Source organism: Alosa sapidissima, chromosome 1, assembly GCF_018492685.1.
Source record: "Alosa sapidissima isolate fAloSap1 chromosome 1, fAloSap1.pri, whole genome shotgun sequence".
In the NCBI taxonomy this organism is placed as follows: Eukaryota; Metazoa; Chordata; class Actinopteri; order Clupeiformes; family Clupeidae; genus Alosa; species Alosa sapidissima.
Window position 1 is genome coordinate 20,432,713 of NC_055957.1, and position 24,628 is coordinate 20,457,340.

A 24,628-nucleotide genomic window follows, 5' to 3' on the forward strand; every position below is an offset into this window, starting at 1 on the left:
TACACCTTGTCCTGCACAACCACTCTACCAACCTAAATTACTATTGATACAGGTTATGAGTCACTACACTCTACACTAACCCTAAAAATGGCTTGGAAGTAATCATGTTTCAGATCATTCACAAGAACTATATTAGTGTCAACAAGGATGATATCATATGAGGAGACACATGAAGACAAGGGCTAATGGCAACATGGATCTTGATTTGAACCAATCACTCAAATCTAGAAAAGCTTACTGCATCTTTAAAAAAAACAATCTTATGACGGAATCTTATGAAGACTCATGGTCCCACTTTCTGCTGATTCCTCAGCCTATGAATGTTGGTACTACTATGTCTGCTCCTTGTAATAACTGTGTACATGCTGCTGCTCAATACAGCTAGTTAAGCTTAGGTATCTCTGTGAACAGGTGAACTTTGTCGTGTCTACCGGTATGTGTATGTTAATTGTTGTCACTGTGTACTTTTGTGTGTCATTTAAATAATAATAATTAAAAAGAAAAAGACACCATGGATCTCACACCCATGTCTTATCTTTGCCTGAATTAAAAAAATGTTGATCAGAAAAACAATACCGGCAACAATACAAGACGCCTTACTACTGTAGATACTAGAAGATACTACAACCAAGGAGGGCAACCTAGCATCCTACAAGGTATAATACATGTTATAAAACAACATGGTGTGTGTGGTGTGTGAAGACAAACATCATCTCACAAAACACGTTCTAACCACGTCCACAGCCAGAAATCCCAAAAAGAAAGAAATAAAGACATGAAAATAACAAACAAATAAACAAACAGACTGTCTGGACTTCAAACAAAATCATGAATCCTGTTGAGCCGTGGGGCAGAAAATCCTGCACACATTAGTATTAGCTGTCTGGCTCCACACTGTATGAGTCAGTGCTGCTCTGGGAGCTGGGGGTGGGGGGGGGTGGGGTGGGGTGCAGCCCAGTGGTGTGTGTGTACCATCTAATCTCGGCACCACAGCAGGCAAACACACACCAGATCAGAGCTGCTTACGATGGAGCAGAGGAGAACTTTGGGGGGGGGGGGCAAAACGAGGGGTGACTCAGTTCCAGAGCTCACCACTAAAGGCCATGTAGCCTTGGATTCTGCCATTCCCTGGAGTCAAAACAAACAAACCTCAACGCAGCTTCACCAAAACAGGATCAAAGCTCGTCAACTCTGCTGCACGAGGGAAGAATACATTAGGCCTTGTTTACATGGACATCCAAGGCCTGAACAAGGCTTGAACATCGGACCAGACCTCTGTTGTGCCAAATCGTACATACAGACCACTTTTGAAACATGCCAAAGCCTTTTAAAATGAGGTAAGAATATGGTCAGATGGGGCATCTCAGCTCTTCAAGACTAGTTTAAAATTCACTGACTTAGACATGGTCGGATATGCAGCCTTTAACAGTGATGCTAATAACTCTATAGAGTTGTTCACTAATTATGTGACTGAAAAAAAAAAAAGAGAGTACTGGTAATTGATTGAAGCTCGGGTCAGCTCTCTCTGTAAGAGAATTCTTTTCTCTGTGACCGGTAGTCTGAAATCAGTCCGAACTGGCAACCCTGGCACAACACCCACCCACAGCTGGGCATCCAGTCCACTGCTGCTCACTTTCCTGACTCAGAGCTTTGTGGCAACACAGAGACCAAATCACATCATCAGGTTCGCAGATGACACAACAGTGGTGGGTCTCATCGTCAACAATGATGATAGAGAGGAGAGGTCGAGAGGCTGGCAGACTGGTGACAGAACAACAATGTGTCTGTGAATGTGAAATATGAGACAAAGAAACTGATTGTTGACTTCAGGACAGGCGGGCAGTGACTGCATCCACTGCCTCATCTGTGGTTGTGTTGTCAACTATTAGCTTGGTGTGTGCACAGAGGAAGGCCTCTCCTGGTCAATACAGAGCATCCTGACTGTCTGGCTAGTAAAGCTGCAAGACAGTGGTACCCGATGCTGTGCATCATACAGTAAGGACATCTTTGGGGTCTCTCTTCTTTGCAGAACCTACAAAGTCTCCAGCACCATAGCTCCACCACCCTGCTCCTTTAGCCCCTCTGTCATCTGGCAGGAGACAGAGCAGCATCTGACCGGTCACCAGTAGACTGCAAAACAGCTTCTTCCTTTTGGCCAGTCAAGCACCTAAACATCCTTCTCCCTTCCCTTCCAACGGTCCCTTGGCCTGACCACTGAGCAACGTACACAGTATACAACACCACGCTGCACTGCCCTTTCATTCACACACCATTTCAATATTTTAATACCTGAACACTATTGCCTTGTTGCAACTAATTGGCACTAATGAAGTTCATTTGTTGCAGTATATTATTTTCTGTCAAATATTTTGCTATTGACCTACCACATTTTCTCTTCTGTAGTGCCCTAGTTAGACCTGCACTTCTTGTACACCATCACTGCTCTGCCTTGGCTGGGTCGTGACCTGTTGTAGTCCTGTGTGTGTATCACTGTGATGCCGCATTGTGCATGTGCATGTGTTTTACTGCTGCTTTATGGGCCAGAGGTTCCTCTTTCTCTCTACACACCACACAGACAGTTCGACAATATGCATACTCGACCTGACCAAGCCTGCGTTGTGCTTTGGTTTCCCTCAAGATTTCTTCCCTAAGATTTCTTAGCAACAATTCAGAGTGTGCTTAAAGTACAGCAGCTTGAGAGTCTGCAATGAGATTTCGATGTGGTCACTGTACCTGCTCCAACAGTCTAGAGAAGTCTGGCTTCATGAGCATGTCAAACAGGAGTCGCACAGAGTTGAGGTCAATGCCTGGGATTTTGGGGTTGGTTTTGAAGTGTCCATCATCACTGTTGAAAATAAAGGTACAGAAATGTCAAACTGATGACAAAAAATTACAGAGTAATTTACAGAAACCTAAATATTTATGGAAATATAATAAGAGATTTTCAGGTCAATGCTATTGTACCTTCATATTATTACTTAAAACGATACCACGATAGCCTAGTCTTGCAGTTTTATTGCATTTGCCTTAAAAACTTTCTCCAATAGCTGCTGAACTGAATCCCAATATATGGATGCGAATGGCCTTAATCCGGGATGACTAAAGTCAAACTAAGCACACTCTAGTAGTGAGGGCGTGTGCTGGGTTTGCCTGAAGTAGTGCGATGAGATTAGAGTATATTTTGGGATGAGGCAAAGGCTGATAAATTCTGGCACATTGCAACAGTGGAGGGGGTGGTGGGCAGCGAGGTGGATTTAGGTGCCCACCCCCCACCTGTGATCTTTCCCTCTCTGTCACTGCACTCAGGATAAACATGAGGACCACAGGACGGGGAATAAGTGGCAGGTATTTAAGACAGTTCCCTCATCTGGATTTGCTCACCGTGGCAACAGTGCCAAAGGCACCTGGCAGCAAAGCACAGTGGACACAACAAACGGGGGGAAAACACCTGCATACTTAACCGGCCGTCTGCATATCTATAATGGACATTATTTGTAAAGTTGTGCCAGACGCAAACAGCGGACTGACAGCCCAGAGCCCTGGTGATGGATATGGGTGATTGTGCTCTAATGCCAGACGATACCTGCACCCATCGCTTGTGTTGGCACGAGAGCGATTCCATGACATCACATTTATCCAAATCTATCAAAGCCCAGAGCTAAGCTTTTTGTAATGCTTTCTGGGTAAACGTGATCTTAGGCAGTGGGTTGGGTGCCCTATCCAAACAAGTCAGAAAAAAGGATGGCAGGTGACAGCCAGACAAATTGTTGTGAAGGGAAATGAGAAGATCTATTCTCTCAAATTATATTTTATTTACTTGAATATTTGTTTATTTACAAAAATGGTATTGGATTTGAGTTGTATTTGGAAGTGAGCCAAAAGACACATTCTCAACTCAATGTCAAAGTGTTTTTTGTTTTTGTTTTTTAAAATAGTGCTTCATCTGGAGAGATTAAGGGATAACCACGTGATTTTAGGAAGACATTATATGCTGATGTAGGCGCATAAATCATTCCCATGACCTAAACTCATGACTCAGCACAGGGCTTTGTGTTTGACACGGCTCTTATTACTAACCACAGAATCTGACCTGGCCGAAAAACACAAAATCATGTAATCCTCTGGCCGCAACATATTCTCAAGAGAGCAGACACGAGGAGTCAACAGCCACTCGCATCACACTCCACCAAGTCCACCCTTTTACCCTGGACTATGTCCCAACATGCATTGCACCAGACAGGAGTGCATGGAGCTCACCTTTGGTCCAGAAAGCTGGCATTCCAACATGCAGTGGACGAGAGCAATAGAATGGCATCGCTATGGAAAGAGAAGACGAAGCAGACTTTATTACTCTGTGGAGGCGTTAGGATTTATTGCTAGCTGATTTGTTTACAGTTTATAATCCAGTGAGGACAAGAAGTGACTTCACAGACACCTTCATCATAATGATCCAACAGTCGCTTACTTGGTAATGTTGGAGTCTGTGCTGTCGGACAGCTTCAGTCTGAGCATGTTCAGGCTCTCGTAATTAATTAGTGAGATGCTCCTGGTGGTGTTTATCACACGGAAGTCCTCTGGGAGCGCCAAGTCCTGTTAACACAGCAGCAGCAGCAGCAGTGGGAGTGAGATCTCCGTGTTTGACAAAAACATTCTCCTCAAACAGACACAACAGACACATTTGTTTGGGCTGACTGCCTCCCCAATGAACACAGAGACTGAAAACAAGCAGGAGAAGAAACAAACACACAAGACCAACACAATGCCTTCCTCCCCAATAATTTCCTGCTCCTTCCACTCATGGATAGGATTTTGAGGAGTTTCTTATTATTAGTTTGCAATATTTTGGCACTATAATCACTCTGGGTAGTTATGTAAATATGTGAGAAATCTTTTATGGGCAGACTCAGGGCCTATAATGCTTACATAATAGCACCCCCTTGTGGTAAAGAAAAATCAAAGCATGGGTTTTTCTCTGGCTAATCAAAGCCATGTAACACAACCAAATCCACGAGGTCATATTTTGTCCAAATCCTCCAGTTCCTGACACCTTTATTGCCAAATTGGTCCAATCGGCCAAGACTCAGTACCGCCTGAATTTATGTCCTACCTCTGGCATCTCAATCAACACAACCCTTAACCAAGCCAGGGTCTCCATCTGCATACCATCAACCAACCATCAGCCAAGTCAAAGTGACAGCATGGGAAGCAGGGCCTAACATTCACAGTGATTACTCACTTCATCGGTGCCATACAACAGGAAATTATGGTCTCCCCCGCAGTGGATTTTCCTAATGATGAAATGCTCTGGATCTACAAAGGGTGGAGAGAAAGAGTGGAAGAGTTAGAAATAATGAAACCACAAGCAGTAAAATCTGCATTCTAAAAGCTAACTCGTCTACATGAAACCTTAAAGGCACCAGGCTTAAAACTGTGATAATGATTCATGGAGTTTAATAAAATATACTTATGCAATGGTCGCGTGAAGACAGCATTTGTAGAAACGGGTGCGCACATCCAAAATATGTCTTAACAGGTGCCAGACAAAACGTGTCAGAGAGGAGATGGTCTGCACACTGTATATGGGCTCCAAGAAATACTTTATTTATTCTAAATCTTTTTCTATATATTTTCGATCTCAACAGATCTTCATCTGTTGAGATCAAAACGTTGCCTTTTGAGAATAAATAAATAAAGTATTTCTTGGAGCCCATATACAGTGTGCAGACCATCTCCTTCTCTCCGTGTGAAGACAGTGGTCACACATTTTCATAAACACATTTCACATTTCATCCTTACCATTCAAGCCCTCAGCACGACTGCTTTATCAAAGCACCTCCCAGGCATCTCTAACTAGTGTCACACACTTTGTTAGTTACCTACTGTAGCTGTGGTATGCGCCGGAGATGCTAGTGTTGCCTCTTAAGGCATTTGTTTACCCTGTACTGAGCTTCTCCAGCAGCAGCTGAGAGCTTCACTCAAGCGGTCCCTCAATCTGCCTGTCCTGGACGCCTGGCTATCTCCTTGTGAAGAAAGAAGGTGATCTTAGTAAACATAACATAGTTTGGTGTACCTAGCATGTTATTTATGTGTAAGACTTAGATTACCTAATTGGCTAATTTAGCTCATTTACTTCAAGCAATTGGCACCATCATCTGTAGACATGTTTATAATGTACCCTACATTTGTAATATACTGTATGTGGTATCAGTAAATACTGAAGTTTCTTTTAAACAAATTCCCAAATTTAGCCCATAAACAGAAGCCATAGGATAAAGCCATTTGTTTGACCCAAAAAAAAAACCTCAGACATGTCATTAGAGCAGAACAGAAAAAGTATAAAAAGTTTCATCAGCCGCTTTGGCACCAGTCTCCATTATTGATCAGTGCCGAAATAGCAAAGGACACTCATGTGAAACTCCCAAGCCCACTCACCACAAAGCGCGGATTCCTCATTGGGCAAAATACAATCAGCATATTTAGCTTTACAAGATGAGCAAGTTAACACGGCAGAGTTAGTAGTCTTATACTGACATGTGTTAATGCTGTCAAACGGATGATGAGGCAGAGGGGGTAGAGAGGCATACAAGCCGTTTCAAGGCCATGAGGCAGAGGGGGGTAGAGAGGCATACAAGCCCTTTCAAGGCCATGAAGGGGTTTCTTCATGAAAACAAATATGAATATATATCTTTTAGGAACATAGAAGAGCTTTTAAGGGGTTAATCATTGGCTGGAGTGCATCTTTAATACAGGGACTGAGATGTCCATGCATGTGGACCCTGTACTATTTGTTTGTTTCCCTGTGTGAGTATGTTTATACTGTATGTGTGTGTGTGTGTGTGTGTTTGTTTTGGTCAAAACTGTGGGTGTTTGTCAGTGTAGCATATACAGTGTACATACCAACTACACACTATGCGAGTGAATCAGAGTAAAATCAGTTCCATTTCATTGTTTTCAATTGGAATGCCCTAACTGTCGGCACGACGAGACACAGTGCTGTGCATTGCTCTAATATTTTGAACGAGAAATATGAGGCAATAGGAGGGCATGTTTTTTTTAAAGTATATTTTTTGGGCTTTTTATGGCTTTAATGTGACAGGACAGTTGAGAATGACAGGAAGCGAGTGGGAGAGAGTCAGGGTGGGATCCGGAAAGGACCACGGGGAGGGAATCGAACCCGGGTCGCCGGTGTACGGTGCAGGTGCCCCAGCCAGTTCCACCACGGCTGGGGCCAATAGGAGGGCATGTTTAACGGATTCAGTGTGGACAGAGCATTGTGATGTGACACAACAGTCGCTCACTCGGATGTAGTTAGGATACTCTGTACAGGTGTGTACCATATAGGCCTGTTAGCTGCAGCTGCACTAACTCACCTGAGGACTGAAGCCTTGCTATACAGGAGGGGGGCACGCTGCAGAGAGGAACCGGGGTCTTGGCATCAGTCGTGGCGCCAGTGCCCAGTTGGCCATCAGTGTTGCAGCCAAAGGCGTACACCAAGCTGGATGAGGGCACGAATGCCAGGGTGTGGTGCCTAGAAACATGGACAGAGGTATGCAATCAAATCACCAGTGCACAGTACACACGTCAGAAGCGGTCCAGTCTAGAAAGAGCACAACGTGAGACAGAAGCCACAACTCACATAATATCTAAATAAAGTGCCTGCCTTGGAATTCTTCATGTAGAAAAGGCCACTCAGGGCCTCCAGTCTGTCTAATTAGAGGACTGCTGCAACAGCTTTACTAATAACCCTTTCAGAAAAGCTCTTCTCAGGATCCTACAAAAATGCAGCAGTGCCCAATCCATTTCATCCACAAATATAAATTTGCCAACCTGTCAACATGTGGGGAAATGGCTAGGTACAGCCCTCCTCAAAGCATAGACATAGTAGACAAGCATAATTTTGCTGTTAGTTTACTTACTTTAGTAATTTTTGACTAAATACAATGAATGAATGACTGGAAATGATGCCACCTGAGCTGGCAAGGGCATGGATGCCAGGGCGTGACAGTTTGTGCCCATAACTAAGAAAGGAATGCTGTCAAACTACCACCATCAGAATATTATTGTGGGCAAAAACAAACCTACTGACAGCTCTGTCAATAACAGTGTCTTTTGAAAGTGAAAGTGATGATTCCACAACAACCCAAACCGGATTAGTATCCAATATTGGCTTTAGATGTCTGACACAGACAACCTGTTTCAAGTTTAAAGTACAGCCTGCGGGCCAGACCTAGCCCACATACTACTTTCATACGGCCCACAACACGGTCGAGGAAAAGAAATAAAAATGGTGTGCCACACTGTTCTTTCCTGAAAATCTACAGCGCTCCACTCGGGACAGCCGTGGCCTACTGGTTAGGGCTTCGGGCTTGTAACCGAAGGGTTGCCGGTTCGATCCCCGACCCAGTAGGAAAAAAATGTGGGTGGGGTTGAGCACTGCTCTCCCATGCCCACATCCACGGCTGAAGTGCCCCTGAGCAAGGCACCTAACATACACCCAACCGAACCCCTCACTGCTCCCAGAGCTCACTGCTCCGGGTTAGTGTGTGCTTCACCTCACTGTGTGTACACTATGTGCTGTGTGTGTTTCACTAATTCACAGATTGGGATTGGGATAAATGCAGAGACCAAATTTCCCTCACGGGATCAAAAGAGTATATATACTTATCTCAGTTTCCTGATTTGAACCAGTGGGGTGAGCTTTAAAGGAAGAGTCAGGTCTAAAGACAACATAGGGTCTATTTTCAGATGATAACAAGTGGAAACTTTTGTTGGGGACATAAACAAAGATAATCAGAGTGGTTTTGAGTTTGACCGGAATAGGAAATAGCATACCAATGGCCTTGGGGCAAATTCACTACGTCAAAGTAAGTCGCTACTTTAAGCTAACAAGGCTCAAAATATTGTTAGGCCCAACCTTCAGTGATACCGTGGAAAGGGTCCCTGCAAAAAAAAAAAAAAAATATGTTTAACTTCATGGCCTCGAGTTTGGCAGCGATGTCTTCATGTCATAAAGGCTTTTCTCCCGCTCAGGTGTATTAAATGTCTCTGGCGATATGGGAATTTCGGGATAATCTATGTCAAGGCAGGGACTCTGAAATGGGCGAGCACCCTCTGGTGAAGTGAATTTGAATAAACCAATCGCATGCAACTAGCATTAAATTATGATCTATATATCAGCAAATAAATGTCCACATCCCTTTATTGTAAGAATGGGACATTCTGCCGTCCTATGTGAAATAATAAGCAGGACAGGCTATAGCAAATTAAGGAGTAGGCTATAGCAAATTAATGCCGACGCGATATTGGCTGCAAATAGCTTATCATTAATAACACGTCATGGTAGGGTGTCCGAAACAGTTGCCTAGGCTATCTCACTGTATCATATTATAAGTAATTTACTGAATTGATATTTGGAGTTCAGAGAGGGTTCACTTCATTATTCAAACTATGTCAATGTGACGATCATTAATTAAATAGGCCTACCAAACTGACACCAGTTCAACCTAGACTGCTTGCTGCTGCTATTAGTAGCCTACATTTCCACCCTCTATTTCTAATATAAGATTATTATCATTTTGCTAGCTAATGTGCAAAGCAGGGGCTGACTGGCCACCTGGCATACCGGGCCGATAAAATAGGCTATATAATTTAATTTGTTTGGCCAACAATCGGTTCAAAGGAAAGACAGTCAGCGGCCCATTCGTTCATTTTCCATACTGACACTGGACTGATCCAATAACAGCTCGTCAGGCAACATCGACAGCATGAGTAGTGGTTGGTCTCTTAAAGTAGGCCGTTGAAAGGGTTCTATGTTTCTCTTGGTAAAATGGGCTAAAATACTGTAGACTGACGGAAATGTAGGCTACAAAAAGTCATATTAATGCACAAGCCAACTAAGCTGTATATAACGCAAGACATTAGTTAGTTAAGTGAATTAGCTCTTATAGCTGTAGGCTACTGTTCTAAAATGTACCAGCAATGTAGGTAGGTAGCCTACAGGAATACAAATATTTCCACCAACAGGCAACAAAAGTTGCCCTGTTTATTTTGTTCTATAGTGATAGTAACTGATGTAAATTACAGTAAGGTCTACCATAATCTAGGTGAACACAAGCTTCAGTAATGTTTTGGTAATGCTATTGAACATCGTAGTTTAAATGTAGCCTATTGAATAATTTGAAATGATATTTTGAATTCAAGCAGAAATTCTTCTTTCATAATTGCTTGTATAGCCTACTTGAATATGGACAAAAGGTCAAGATTGTACTTTCTGTAGAGAAGGGCCATCTGAACACACCAAGTGTTTGCAGTCAGAGACACATTAGCCTGTCCATCAGCTATTTATTCTTCATAACTCAGGTTTTTACTAACCTCAGTCTGTCAGTCAGCTCATTATTTTGCTGATTGCAGTCTGCCAGCTGAAGAATATGGCAGTTGTTCTTGGGGTGTGACCATAGCTTTACGTGTACATTTGGTTAACAAGAAAATTAAGCAAAGTAAGAGGACAAAAGGTTATCTGAGGATAGAAAAGTTTCCATGACAACACCCAAAAACGCTTTGTAAGGGGGATTGATGTCATATGCCTTATTGGTTTGCCAAGACGTCAGTAATCTACTGAGAAGGTAGACAATAAATTCTGATTGGATTGTTGCATATAGGAAATAGGAGGACCTTTGGCCCTTTGTGAGGATAAAGGATGGAGCACAGCTGCTTCAGCCTCAAATTTGGCGCAGATCTCAAATTGGATTAAATATTCTGCAGAATATACATTCACTCTACTGCTCAGTGTTACATGACTTAGTCAGGCTGTGTAGTATTGTGATTAAAATATAGACAGTTCAATGGCTACTTTTGTCTCAGTGTATTTCCTTGGATCAAGGTTTACCAGAGTGCTAATTTGGTCTTGAATTGAACGGGTAGGTGTGAGTTTTTTCCACCACACAGGCCTTTGGCTTTTGTATTTAATTCGGTGTGCCCGACCGATTTGAGGGCCACTTGGGCCAAATATGCCAGGGCCGTTTTTTTTGTCCCAGTCCGTCCCTGGTGCAAAGAATTGCATTTTTGCAAGTTTGCAAGAACTATTTGATCTTAGTCCACTCTCTTTCGTTCACACAGTAAGCGCTTTTTAATTTGAAAAATATTAGGGGCATGAGTAAATGGAAACATGTAAACGCACAGGACTGCTCACAAGAAAGTATCATAACTTTCTTACAGTTCATATTTAAAAACTGGTGATGATAAGATAAGAAAATCAAAATAAAACAACAGAAAATTCCAAACTATTCAAGGTGTTCACATACAGCACGCTATGAAACAAGGCAGACAAACCAATCCTCATGTTGCGGTGGTCAGTTCAATTAACCTCTTTTTGCATCTTTCCAATTAAACGAATAATAAACGCCAGAAAATAATATAATATTACAATAGTAGGACTATCATAGTCATCAGATATTAACTAGGCTATAACATAATTTTTAGAGTAGGCTATTTCATCAGGATTCCTAAGTTATTAAAAGCGAATCAGCATGACTCATAATCTCATAATTGAATATGTATTGCATATCTACTACATAGATTAACAGCCTGGTTGGATGTTATATGGTATTTAAAATGGTTCTGAAAAGCTACAAAAATGTTTTTGTGAATTTAATTGTTTGGAAGAGCAGAAGAAATACTAGGCCTACATATTATTCTTTGAAAAACTATTCAGATGCACAGTACTGATATTTCAAAGGCTAGTGTAATCTCATCTGACGCATTGCATTTAAAGAGAAACTATGCATTTTTGGCAATTTATTCGCCGTTTCCTCACAGGTTTTTCTGCAGAACTCCCCCTATAGCTTCAGAGTATATAATTTACGACACTCCTCAATCTGTCAGTCTGCCGTTTCCTCTTTCCCTGTTCCTCCGACAACGGTTTACTCGTTTTCTGTTTCTCCATCGCTACCTTGTTCTAGCCGGTGCCTGGCATGTATGTGTGTAGTGCAGTAAAGCAATTCGTTACATAGCGAGGCTGCGAGACTTTCTGTCTCTGAGGCCGTCGGCCCGCCGGCCAAGAGTAGCAAGGGTGTTTTTTTCCGCTCACAGGCGCTAGAGGGAAGCGAGATGGGCACCATTCAACCCGAAAAAAAGTCATGTAACCATTCCAATGACTCCGAAGCTGTTCAGTTAAGGTAAATTAAGCTAAAAAACCTGCGTAGCTCCCCTTTAAAAGGTATTGCTCAACAATGCTATTGGTCAGAATAAACCAAACCTTTCATTAATTGAATCTAACCTGGCTCAACCCACTTACTGCATTTGATCCCACCTTCCCGCTGGCAATTCTTTTGTGCAACACTACGCATCCTCTACCATATTCGCTGGTGACACATCGCTGCCAAAGTCAGGACAGTTTTTTACATTGTTTACACTTCATATGACAAAGGACAGTTCTTTACATTGTTTCTAGGGTTTCAACCATGACTTAGCATCTCCAGTGTGATGATTTTCTGGTCTTGATAGTATCTTATTTGTTATGACACTCATCAGACACGTAACAGAGTCTGTATGTGGCCGTGATGACTCTCCTCTGGGGGAGTGGGGCTCCAGGGTCTGGAGGGAAAGGAGCGAAGGTGATGTAGGGTGTTTGGGGGTATATGGGGGTGTTTGGGGCGTACCTGCCACAGGCGATCTGGGACACCTCTGTGCCCATGAGCTCCAGGACTCTGCGAGGGAGGGGCTCATTGTTGGTCGAGTCGTGGCCCAACTGGCCCCTGGAGCCGTTTCCAAATGTAAACAAACCTCCGTCCTGCCCCAGCACACACACAAACACACACGATAGGAAGATAAAAAGAAGGTGTAAAATGTGGGTTTGTTCCGGATTTGCCGCTTCTTGCAGCTGAGAGAAGCCGGCTTCCATTGAAAATGAATGACTTCCTATATCTTTTGCAGCTCGAGTCGGCAGCGGTGTGTATGTACAGTAAGGACTGAAGATGATGACTATTTCATCAGTAAATAAGGAGAATCTAGTTATTCCCTCTATGTTGGTTTTCTTTGCACATTTCTACAATTGTATACAACAAACAAGAATTCTTAAAATGGAAATTATGACTTCAAAAACTCTTCTATGCCAGAAGAAGAAATGTACAACACCTTTGTTAATGCAGCAGTATGCTCTTCTCCACAGCTGATGTACACTACTTTCTGTGACCTTAGGAATTTTATGTGGCAAGGGACTGCACGATCTGGGGAAAAAAACCAAAAGGTAGACATGTCCTGAACCACTACAATGATTCTGAACTAGATGTACCGCAGAGCGGTACAAAATATGACCGCCGCCCAGTCCAGCACATGTTTTCCACAAAAATTCACGCTGAAAGGCATATATGATTCTAACTGTCTCACTGAATTGCATTATGCACACTCAATTCTCACTGGTATCTGCTAGACAACAAGTACAAAAACATGATTAGTTCATAGATTTCACATGTAATATACATTTTATACAACCCCACCCCCATCTTGCCTGTTCATAATTCTGAGAAATTCTTGAATTGTGTGCATGTGTGCGTGTACATGTTTATGTTTATGTCTGGGTGGGTGTGTGGGTGGGTGGGTGGGTGTGCGTGCATGTGCTTGTGTGTTTGCCTGTTTATGTGCCTGTGTGTGTGCATGTGCATCCATGCGTATACATGTCTACTGTGTGAGTATGTGTCATACATAGGATTACTGTGAATGTATGTGTGTGCGTGTATCTGTTTATGCACATGTGTGCATATGGAATGGGTTTACAAAAAATTGGTCATCCTAGGCCCTACGGTTCTCAAGATATTCACAGAAAACTGTGTCTGCCCTACCCTCCTTTCGGGGGGTCCAGTCCAGCGGGGGGGCTACAGATCAAAACGAAAAGCGATGGTTCCATGCTATCCATGTGGGGTTACATGCCCACCAAGTTTCGTGTACCCCGGTCTTTCAGTGTCCCGGGAATCCTTGTTGGTGTACGGTCACTAAATGTACACATAAATTATTTTATTGTAAGGCCCCCCATGAACGAAAGTCCACGAAACTTGGCATGCATTCGGAGGGTGTCATAATGATCCTACACTTTCAATTTTGTGCAGTTTTGACCATGTCAGCCAGAGATATTGTGATGAAAACACCTAATGTTTTGCTATTTAATTTTTAACTAGGTGGCACTATACATGAAATAAGTGGTAATGGGATAGGTTGACATGCCCCCTTAAGACCAACATACAAAAAAAAGGTGGACCTCCTAGGCCCTACGGTTCTCGAGATATTCACAGAAAACTGTCTCCGGCCACCTACAGGCCAGTTGGTGTATAATAACATAAATTAATTTATTGTGTGGCCCCCCATGAACGGAATTCCACGAAACTTGGCGTGCATTCAGAGGGTGTCATAATGATCCTACACTTCCAATTTCGTGCAGTTTTGACTATGTTAGGTCACAGATACCTGCGATTACAACACCTCATTTTTACTTTTTTGTGTTTAACTAGGTGGCGCTATACATGAAATGAGTGGTTATGGAATGGGTTGACATGGCCCTTTGAGATCAACCAGGGTTCCCACACCTTGGTTAAGATCAAATTCAAGGACCTTTCAAGGACTTTCCAGGCCCAATATCCTTAAATTCAAGGACCTACTGTAATGTGTTGATAAATTTCAAGCGCGGGCATGGTTAAATCATGTTACCTCAACAGACCAAGGATACCTTGTCACAGTTTTCTTTTAATTTTGGTCATATGACAGGCCTATTCTATTTTTCATGTTTGTATTTTGCATAAAACTGAACTGAAATAAACTTGTCCTAAACAAGTTAAACTCGTTACCATGAACATGTCGGTTTATTCATCAGAATGTTAAATTAAATATTTGGGCAACAAACACTACACGCGGGAAACACGCAGAAATCACGCTGGCCGTGTACATGTTAATAAGCGGAATTGTACGTAATTGTATGGATTTTTTTTCCTCAAAAAGAAATTCAAGGACTTTCAAGGATCTCCATTTATTTATGTCTCTTTTCAAAAACTTTCTAGGGCCTTGAATGATTTTTTTCAGATTCACAAACTTTCAAGGATTTCAAGGACCCGTGGGAACCCTGTCAACATACAAAAAAAAAATGGTCCTCCTAAACCCTACGGTTCTCGAGATATTCACAGAAAACTGTGTCTGCCCTACCCTCCTTTCGGGGGGTCCAGTCTAGCGGGGGGGCTACAGATCAATACGAAAAAAGGAGGTTCCATGCTATCCATGTGGGGTTACATGCCCACCAAGTTTCGTGTACCCAGGTCTTACAGTGTCCCGGGGATCCTGGACGGAAATTTGGACATGCGAAAAAAAAAAAGAAAAAAAAAAGAAAAAATTCTGACTAAACATATATGACGCCGCTTCGCTGCGCGGCCGTCATAATAAGAGCTAAATAAAACACACAAGAATACTTAATATGTACTGTTGTCTGTGTATCTGATTAATCAGGGCTAGTTAAAGGGCTAGTAGTTTATCTTATTGGTTTTAAGGTCTGATGGAAAACCTGTTTCAGATTAGCATTTAACCCCACTAATACTTTGTATTGTAAACATACAAGGCATAGTTTCATTTTTGATCTAAGAGAGAAGATGATACCTATGCATTGTTCACCTCGTTCTTGGAAACTCCAAGCCCATCCTTATTACTAATTTGTACATCACCACCTAACACATAGTATATAGATACCTATATTTTCTTCATAAAAAGGCGAATCCATTCTTTTCACAACCTTTTCTCAATATTGTGCTTATTACCAAACTGTAAGGTGGGCTCACATTAGCCAGCGGCAGGTTTCCTATTGTTCGGCAGCGGAACGGTGGCAACGCTGGTGTAACGCTAGCGCTGAGCAAGCTGAGCGTTGAACTTGGTTCAACTTCAAAGCGCAACACGTGCATATTCAATTGTGTTGCTTAGGGAACGAGACAAAACTTATTATGGTCTGAGCGTTGCGTTTTATGTTTGCCGCTGCCGCTTGCCACTGGCTGATGTGATCCTCGCCTAAATCTGCACCTAACATTAACTTTTTTTTTTTTTTTTTTTCTCCCTTCATGTTTACCTTGTTCATCATTCAGGCCCAGCTGCCCAGCGCTGTTTTTGCCCCAGCCAAACACGGCCCCTGAGAGGGACAGGGCAAAGCTGTGGTCCCCTCCAGCACTGATCTGAGACAGGGGGATCCCCGCCAGAGACTTGAGGGGTTGGGGGGACATGGTGCTGGGCTCCCCCTTCCCCAGACCCAGCTGACCATTGGAGTTCTGGCCCCACGTGAATAACTGCCCGTCTGAAAGCAGAGTTAGAGGGAAGAGATCAGGGCAAGAATTGCATTCATGTGTCTCAACTAGACATGTGTGGATGAAGCAGGACATATAACAGAGTGTTTACTTATGCTTTCCTGGTTAATCAAATTGTCAAATTTCTATCTTAATATTTGTATAAATAGAGCAAAGGGGGCTGTTGTCTTAAAAGGCTCAAGAGGCTCCAATGTGTCAGTGAAAGAAAAAATAACAGTAAGCACACATAATCCCTAAATTGGATGTTTGTCTGAATGGCATCATCTGTAGTTAAATGACTTCACTGAAACCAAAAGAGGAATTGCATGGTTGTAAAATCTAATGCATGACGGCTGAGGGTGCAGAGTACTACCTTTGGAAAGTGCAATGCAGTGCTGGTTGCCACACATCACCTGCGTGATCCGATGCTCACACAGCTTCTTAATCAACCTAAAAAATATTGGTTGTGATCAACATCACCTCCAGTTAAACCAATATTAAAAAATACACAACACATCAATATGAAATGAACAACATTAATTCGGTAACATGCAGTTGTTCTAAGCTCAAGATACTCCCAATGAAACCTTCAAGACTATGAGATTTTTTCCCCTGTGAAATACAAAACCCTCCCGCAATACACTAAACAAGTGACACAGGAATAGCAAACAGATGAAGTTACATGCTGAAATGTGAAGGTATATGATGTCTTACAGCAATGCACACACACATGCACACAAATACAAATATACACACAGACACACAAACACACACACACACAAAACTAGAATAACAACAGTGACCTTTTATATCTAGAGGGAAGTGGGCAGTTGCCTATCCTTTCGCCTGTGCGCTATTCCTAAAGGGCTTCATGAATGATAAGACAATCCCTTGGCTAATGTGGGTAACACACACAGCCTACACTTCCCATGAGACCTTGATAAACCCAGCCAGTGGGATACTCTACCTGGGCACTCTGACGGCCTCTTCTGCTGTTCCCAGCCCGAGTTGGCCTTCACTGCCAGCCCCCCAGGTGAATACCTGGCCCTGCTCGTTCACCGCCAGCGAATGGGCAGAGCCGCACGCCACACCAGCGATCTTCTGAGCGTCCAAAGCCCCCACCAGCTCTGGAGAGGCGGAAAACAGAAAAGGATGAGAGGAAGAAAGTCAAAAGAAAGAGACAGTTATTAGCATCACATTTTCTGTACGTCCAACAGCAATGTTCCTGTATGGGCTGCTCTTGTCATGTGATGGCTCTGAGATATGTGCCTCCCTAGCCCCTACCAGAAGTCACTCAAGTGTCTGCAGCATGCTCTGAGCCGGCGTGACCTAGACTGTGTGTGTTCAGAACTACTATGGTAAGCCCTCTATTTTTAGTACTCTTGGACTGCCATGTGTTCATGTGTTAGGCAGACCTCACCCTTAATGACAGAGGGAAAAAAAGAGGGCTAATTAGCATCGCCATTAAAAAAAACGCACAACTCAGCGCATCATGTGCAGATGATTCATGCAGATGACAGAACAACATGAGGTTCAGCAGTAGCTCTAATACAGGCCTACATCTGTGGAGTTTACTTGTACGCCCAACAGAGAGGACATTGTATCCATAACATACTAAGAGTGTTTATAAAAAAACAGAAGTTACAGCTTTCATTTCTTTAATGGTCTGAAAACAAACAGAAAACCCACAGAAACACACATTTTCAGTTCGGTAGAAAGAGACTGCACTGAGACTTTAAAGTAAACTGGTTAACCCACTGGCTGTTTCCAGCATGATAAAGAACTCTTAAATTGTTCTTGAAATTGTAAGTACCAGTATGCACTAGTTCAATCAATTCTGGCCAATCAGGACCATCAAATATGTCAGTGTTTCCCATACATTGACTTATTTGTGGCGGCCCACCACCATATCAACACTGACCACCACACAATGATTTTCCATGTTGTACTGTTTAAATTGGATGGAATTCGTTCTTTGAACAATCCTGCAATTGTTGGCATAAAAGTCGACTGGCTAAATTATGCTTAAATCTGCATCATAACCACGCTGCGTTAATTTGTTAAAAACCGTTGCATTCAAGTTAATTCTGCAAACCTACCACCACAAATAGAATTCAATTCTGTGGGAAACAGTGTATGTTGTTGCGTGTATTTTCATTCACTGTGGCACTTAAGTTCCCAGCAATCAAACAAACTCATCTGAAACCAGCAGTGTGGCATATCTGGAATTTCCCCAGAGCTTTTTCCTGCATTGATCACCAGCTTAACAATAGAAAGCAAAAATAAAAATGCAGCCCATATCTTCCACTACAAGCGCTCATCCTTTCCATGTGTCCTTCTCAGCCAAATCAGGCTAAAAGAGAACTATAGCTGGCTTTTAAAAGGCACTGGATTCAAACCTTCAGCCTGAGGTGTGGCTTAAATAATGCATCCTCTCTCTGTGTGAAACTCAGAGGAAATTTATGTGTGACCACCGATTCAGCTTGTTGTGAGATGGCTGGCGTGCAACGCTGCAAGCAGCGTGCTACCGCATGAGCCAACTGAAGCTTTCTAACACTTGAAAAAGCAGCCTCATCTGGCAGGTAGACAGATACAGAGATCAGGGAAGCCACATTCAGAATCCCCCAGCAAGGTGCTGCAAATGGCACATTTATTTAGGGATGGGCACTAGCTGCATGGCCGTACAGCAAGCCTGACACAAAAAAAATAGCAACATCACACAGACACGCTCACAAGGACAGAGAGGATGACATCACTGGCTCCAGGGAATGCAAACAGCAATGTCACTAGCCTGATATTCTTGGGCCATTTGTTTTGATTTGGGCCTATGGCTCATTCGGATTTCTCACAACCTGATCTCTCTCATGCTACCGCTAGCACACAACCAGCCCACTCACATGCAGGCACACCTGATCAAAACAGAGCAGAGGATTGGCCGAGGCCATCTGCATGTGAAGCTGTGTGTGTTCCCTGAAAAGAGGCAACAAGCACGTGGCCTGTGAAGGATTAGACACCTGGGAAGAACTGTCATGCATACCGGAACATTCTGCTGTTTCACCATTAATCCAAAATTCATATCATGCAATGAGTAGTAGCCTACAGGGATTAATGCAAACCCTCCCTATGTTGGACCACAGCTCATTTCAACAAACACGTTCTTCATAAAAAGCTCATAGATGATAGACACCCTGATATTTTAACTACACAATCACATCTGATGACACTTATGATAAAATGATTACTTCTACCAGAGGTAAGGAGATATTCCAATGCCAATTGGTCTCAGAAACACTGACAGAACTAGCATACTATAGATACATTGCAAATCAGTAACTGAGTGTGCATGTTGCAATGTTTTGTAGCAGCAACTACATATGAATCAGCAAAAGTCCATGTGAATAAGACAACCTGACAGCATTTGGTGTACTGCAGTCTCAGAGCCATTATAACAAATTATGTGAATGAGTGAGGGGTGAGTGAATGTGTGGCTCAGGTGTGTGTTTGGGATGCTATGTTCCCTGTGAGTGTTCTACCCATGCAATGTGAGTGAGTTGAAACCTGTGAGTGAGAGTGTGTCACTAAGAACGCTCACCTGGCATACTTCTGGTCTTCTCATGGCCCAGCTGTCCATGGCAGTTGGAGCCACATGTGTACACACTCCCATCATGCAACAGGAAGAGGGAGTGCTGTCCCCCACAGGCCACGTCCTTCAGCACCCTTCCACTAAACACCCGGCAGGTCTGTGGCTCTAGAACAGGACTCTCTGACTCTCCAACTCCAAGCTGTCCAGAAGACGCACTACCCCAACACAGCATCATGACTCCAAAAGACAGGGGAGAAATACCAAACAAGAGCTAGAGAATGGATGGAGGCGTCAAGGGAGAGAGGCCAGGGAGAGCTTCAGGCTAGGTTGCCCTGCCTTCTCCCTTCACCGAGAACGACAAGCCTGCAAGGGAGAAAAAAAATGCTGGCATTAGACAGAAATAGACAGAAGAAATCATACCAGTATGGAGGGCGGGGTAGACTGTATGACCAGCCCTGGACCCAAGCCTCAGTGCTACACTAAGTGGTATTTTCAGAATGACAGTGAGGTGAGAAAGGCATGAGATAACTGGGAGGGGTGGGGCAGGTTGACGTGTGGCCTTGACGAGATAAGGAACCTTTCCCTGTGCAGTTAAATAAAACTCTGCCTTCTCACTAATCCCCCATCTAAGCAGCTCCAATCTGCCAGGGGCAGGGACACTCTAAACGGCACAATGTCCTTAGGACAGGACTGCAGTATGTGTGAACTTCAGGCTTGGGCTGAACAACAGAAGGTCACACTGCCACAGGTTCATCCATCCAAACCCCAAACAAACATTCCACCCTACCTTTACAGCAGACTACTAGAAACACATAGCTCCACACACAGTGAACCGACATAATATGGCAAGACATTGACAGTTCCGTGTAGTGTGTGAATGCATCTGACTGTAACGCCTGTGCTAATATAGGACAGCTGGTCTGTTGCTGTCGTTGACGTTACCTAGTAGAAGCATCATTAGTTAAGCAGATGAAAGTCTACACAAAACACATTTGACAGTCGATAACGTTGACGATATTTAAAAAAACATTACTACAACCACTTCCCTTTGCCACGTACGTTAGCATTTGGATTTCAAGTAACGTTCATCTAGCTAACATTTCCTATATTGGCTAAATTAGCACATCCTGCATCACTCGGAATCAAACAGCTAACGTCAGTGCGATCATTGTAACGTTGGTGCCAAATGTATTGAAGTCATGCTATCTCATATTCAGGGAGGAATACTTTTGACGGGGTTGAATAGAAATGTTTTATCAAGCAAGATAAACTCAAAGACGTCGCGTTGAGTATGCACCACTAGCATCAGTCCTTAACGTTAGTGTCTGTCTGATAATATCAGACTAACGAAAGCTAGCGTACTGTAGTTGGTGGATTTGCATGTCAAATTACGTAACAGCAACTAAATCGCTTCGTCGGTAACTAGCTGGCTAGCTTGATTTAATTCATTCGCAATGAACATAACGTTAACGTTTACTGAAAATTCAGTGGTTAAGTCAGTCGCACAAATGTTAACAGATGACGTTTTTGGATAGCAGTCAGTTACCACTCACTTCGACCATAAAGCCAACAAACCAGCTATTAGGATAGCTATCGCTAGCTAACTTATCAAAGCTATTGATATCTAAGTTATCCAAGTTAGCAAGTAATGTTAACTCATGTTAAACAATGGTAAATTCAACCTTCTACGATATTCATACACTCAGTGGTTATGACCACATGAGAAACTGACGAATTTCTGACATGAAATACCAACCTAGCCAGCTAACGTCAGATGGAAGATGTCAGACAATCACTGCAGATGCATTAAGTTACCATTGTAACGTTAGCATACATTTGATAATGCAAACACAACCGGACTGACAGAACCGTTATTTTTGAAACCATGGAGGCTATTGTACTACTGATTACTTAACATAGTTATGCCAGCCCATTTTCTTAACGTTAACGTTAACAATACCACACAAACTCGAAAAATGCCTGCTAGCTAAACAGTCCGTGTCACTTGGAGGTTCAGATCCTGGTAGTAGCAAAACAAGTCCTGCTATCTCGATGTCAGATTATTAAGCAGTTAGAGAGGCAAGGCGCAAGAAATATAGGTATAATTTAACATGTTAGCTACCTGTGTTGACACATTCCTCGACTGCTAGGTTCAAACGTTTTGGCAATAACAAGGAAGTTATGATTCAGATAACTGCCTAGCGTCACCTGCCACGTGATCGATCTGTCAACGTGAGGGCAGTGCTATCTGGTGCTACCAAATATTCTATATCAACCGTCTGCTAGTTCCATCAAAGAGTAGGCTACTTTGATTCCATCCTACTGCAGTTCCATCCACTGCTTTTCTTTTATGGGAAGCCTTAACTTTTAATCGCATCACACTCTTATCTTTTACATAACATAAGATAGATAGATAGATACTTTATTGATCCCCAGGGGAAATTCAAGGTCTCAGCAGCATACAGACAACACAAACATTCTTTAACAGCAGAAAGAGTAATTAAAGTATATAATATAAAAACACAACTAAGCAATAAGGACAGTAGAAGATAAAGAATATGCTAAATATACTAAAAAACAAATTATACTAACTAACATTAATCTAAATCAATTCTAAAAACAGTATCCACATAGTGGTGATTAATCAATCAGAGGCGCTTGCAATGACTGAGGCAGGGACTGAGCCTGTGATTCTCTGTGCATAAGGTATGGTAAGGTGCTCTAAGGTGCTCTGTGTGAATGAGTGTCATGGTGGTAGTGCAATGGTGATAGTGGTCATGGTGATAGTGCAAATGAGTAAGTCCAACAGTGCAACAATGCAGAAATAAAGTAAAGTAAAGTCTATATATCTATATATTTAACTATTTAAAGAAAATGTATAAGTGTGGCCATAGTTCGGCTGTGGCATGGGGGGGGGGGGGGGGTTATGCATATGTGCTAATGTGCTAATATAGCACGCAAACAGTGAGGCATAAAGACAGTGGTAAAAGTGGCTAGTGGACAGTATCCAAACATGGAGGGGGTGAAGAGGCAGACAGACTATGCAGAGAATTCTATCTCTCCTCTTCCCTTAAGTGAGGCATTGAACAGTTCAATGGCCCTGGGGACAAATGACTTTCTCAGTCTGTCAGTTGTGCAAGGCAGTGAGCGAAGTCTCCAGCTGATCAGGCTCTTCTGCTTAACAATAGTGCTGTGAAGTGGGTGACACTCATTGTCCAAAATGTTGATCAGTTTGTGAAGTGATGCACTCCAGTTCAGCTCCCACTACAGAGCAAGCTTTCCTTACCAGCCTGTCAATTCGCCCCGCATCCTTCTTCCTTGTGCTTCCTCCCCAACATACTACTGCATAGAAGAGGACGCTGGCAACAACAGACTGGTAGAACATCCTGAGGAGCTTACTGCACACATTGAAGGACCGCAGCCTCCTCAGGAAGTACAGCCTGCTCTGCCCTTTCTTGTAGAGTGCATCAGTGTTGGCTGACCAGCCCAGTTTATTGTCCAGGTGGAGACCCAGAGACTTGTAGGTGCTAACCACCTCCACATTGACCCCATCAATGTGGACTGGTAGCAGAGTGGGCTTAGACCTGCGGAAATCCACCACCATCTCCTTGGTCTTTGAAGTGTTAAGTTGAAGATGATTGAGTTTGCACCATTGCACAAAGTCCTCCACCAGGTGTGGTGCTCCTGTACTCCTCCTCCTGCCCGTTCCTGATACACCCCACAATTGCAGTATCATCAGAAAACTTCTGCATGTGGCATGACTCGGTGTTGTAGCAGAAGTCAGATGTGTACAGGGTGAACAGGACTGGAGAGAGCACAGTTCCCTGTGGTGCTCCGGTGCTGCAGATCACAGTGTCAGAGAGACAGTTCTTCAGTCTGACGAACTGTGGTCGCTCGGTCAGGTAATCTGTAATCCAGGTTACCAGGTGAGCGTCCACACCCATCTGCAAGAGCTTGTCTCCCAATCTGAGGGGCTGGATGGTGTTAAAAGCACTTGAGAAATCAAAGAACATGATTCTCACAGCACTTTTCCCCTTGTCCAGGTGGGAATGTGTCCTGTGTAGAAGATAAGTGATGGCATCGTCCACGCCCACTTTCTCCTGGTATGCAAACTGTAACGGGTCTAGTGCATGGCGTACCTGGGGTCTGAGCATACCTAAGACCAATCGCTCCATTGTCTTCATCACATGTGATGTAAGAGCGACAGGTCTGTAGTTTCTCCTACATCTAGTCAAAACTAGTCAGACTGGAAATTAAAGATATCCACAGGAACACTGAAACTTTTCTAAAAATGGAGATATCTAGGCTAAACATTATTTGTTAACATTTGACAGTGGCGGATGCTGCTCTTTGGAATAGGGGAAGCTCTGATAAAAATGGTCAATTATTAAATGAATAGGCTATTATAATGTAGGCCTACTTTGTTATGTGTAGGCTACATTATATGCAATATAGACTGATATATTGCAGATAGGCCTACAATATGCTACCTGTAGGCTAGTTGATTTTGTTTGTCAAAAGGAAATATAGGCCTAGGCTACTACAATAGCACTATTTTATTCCAGCACGTCAAACAGGCTAGGCCTAGGGCCTACAAGTGGAAACACATCAATATTATGAATATTTGTTGAAGTGTTGAATAGAAAGATAGGACATTTGGCCATTATAAGATTCATCATGTAGGCTAGCCTCCACAACTGTCAGGTAACAGACAAATTATGTCACACATACCATTACACATTCAGAT

General features: G+C 43.0%; 1 protein-coding gene across 4 annotated transcripts in view; it reads right to left on the reverse strand.

Moving 5' to 3' along the window:
* Positions 1-24,628, reverse strand: part of herc3 (HECT and RLD domain containing E3 ubiquitin protein ligase 3) — an 87,172-nt gene that overhangs the window by 18,820 nt on the left and 43,724 nt on the right. The window contains exons 1-13 of one of the 4 annotated variants that reach the window (XM_042094123.1): positions 22,004-22,149; positions 19,891-20,244; positions 17,266-17,425; positions 16,672-16,748; positions 16,088-16,309; positions 13,132-13,223; positions 12,657-12,787; positions 7,371-7,528; positions 5,937-6,020; positions 5,237-5,310; positions 4,466-4,590; positions 4,258-4,317; positions 2,734-2,845 (exon numbers count right to left, since the gene is read on the reverse strand). In XM_042094123.1, coding sequence (XP_041950057.1) covers positions 2,734-2,845; positions 4,258-4,317; positions 4,466-4,590; positions 5,237-5,310; positions 5,937-6,020; positions 7,371-7,528; positions 12,657-12,787; positions 13,132-13,223; positions 16,088-16,309; positions 16,672-16,748; positions 17,266-17,425; positions 19,891-20,116 — 1,521 coding nt within the window. In that variant the 5' untranslated portion in view covers positions 20,117-20,244; positions 22,004-22,149. Of the gene's footprint in view, positions 1-2,733; positions 2,846-4,257; positions 4,318-4,465; positions 4,591-5,236; positions 5,311-5,936; positions 6,021-7,370; positions 7,529-12,656; positions 12,788-13,131; positions 13,224-16,087; positions 16,310-16,671; positions 16,749-17,265; positions 17,426-19,890; positions 20,245-21,637; positions 21,662-22,003; positions 22,150-24,628 lie in introns of those variants that run through there. The other 3 variants (XM_042094124.1, XM_042094126.1, XM_042094125.1) reach the window with 3 other exon arrangements.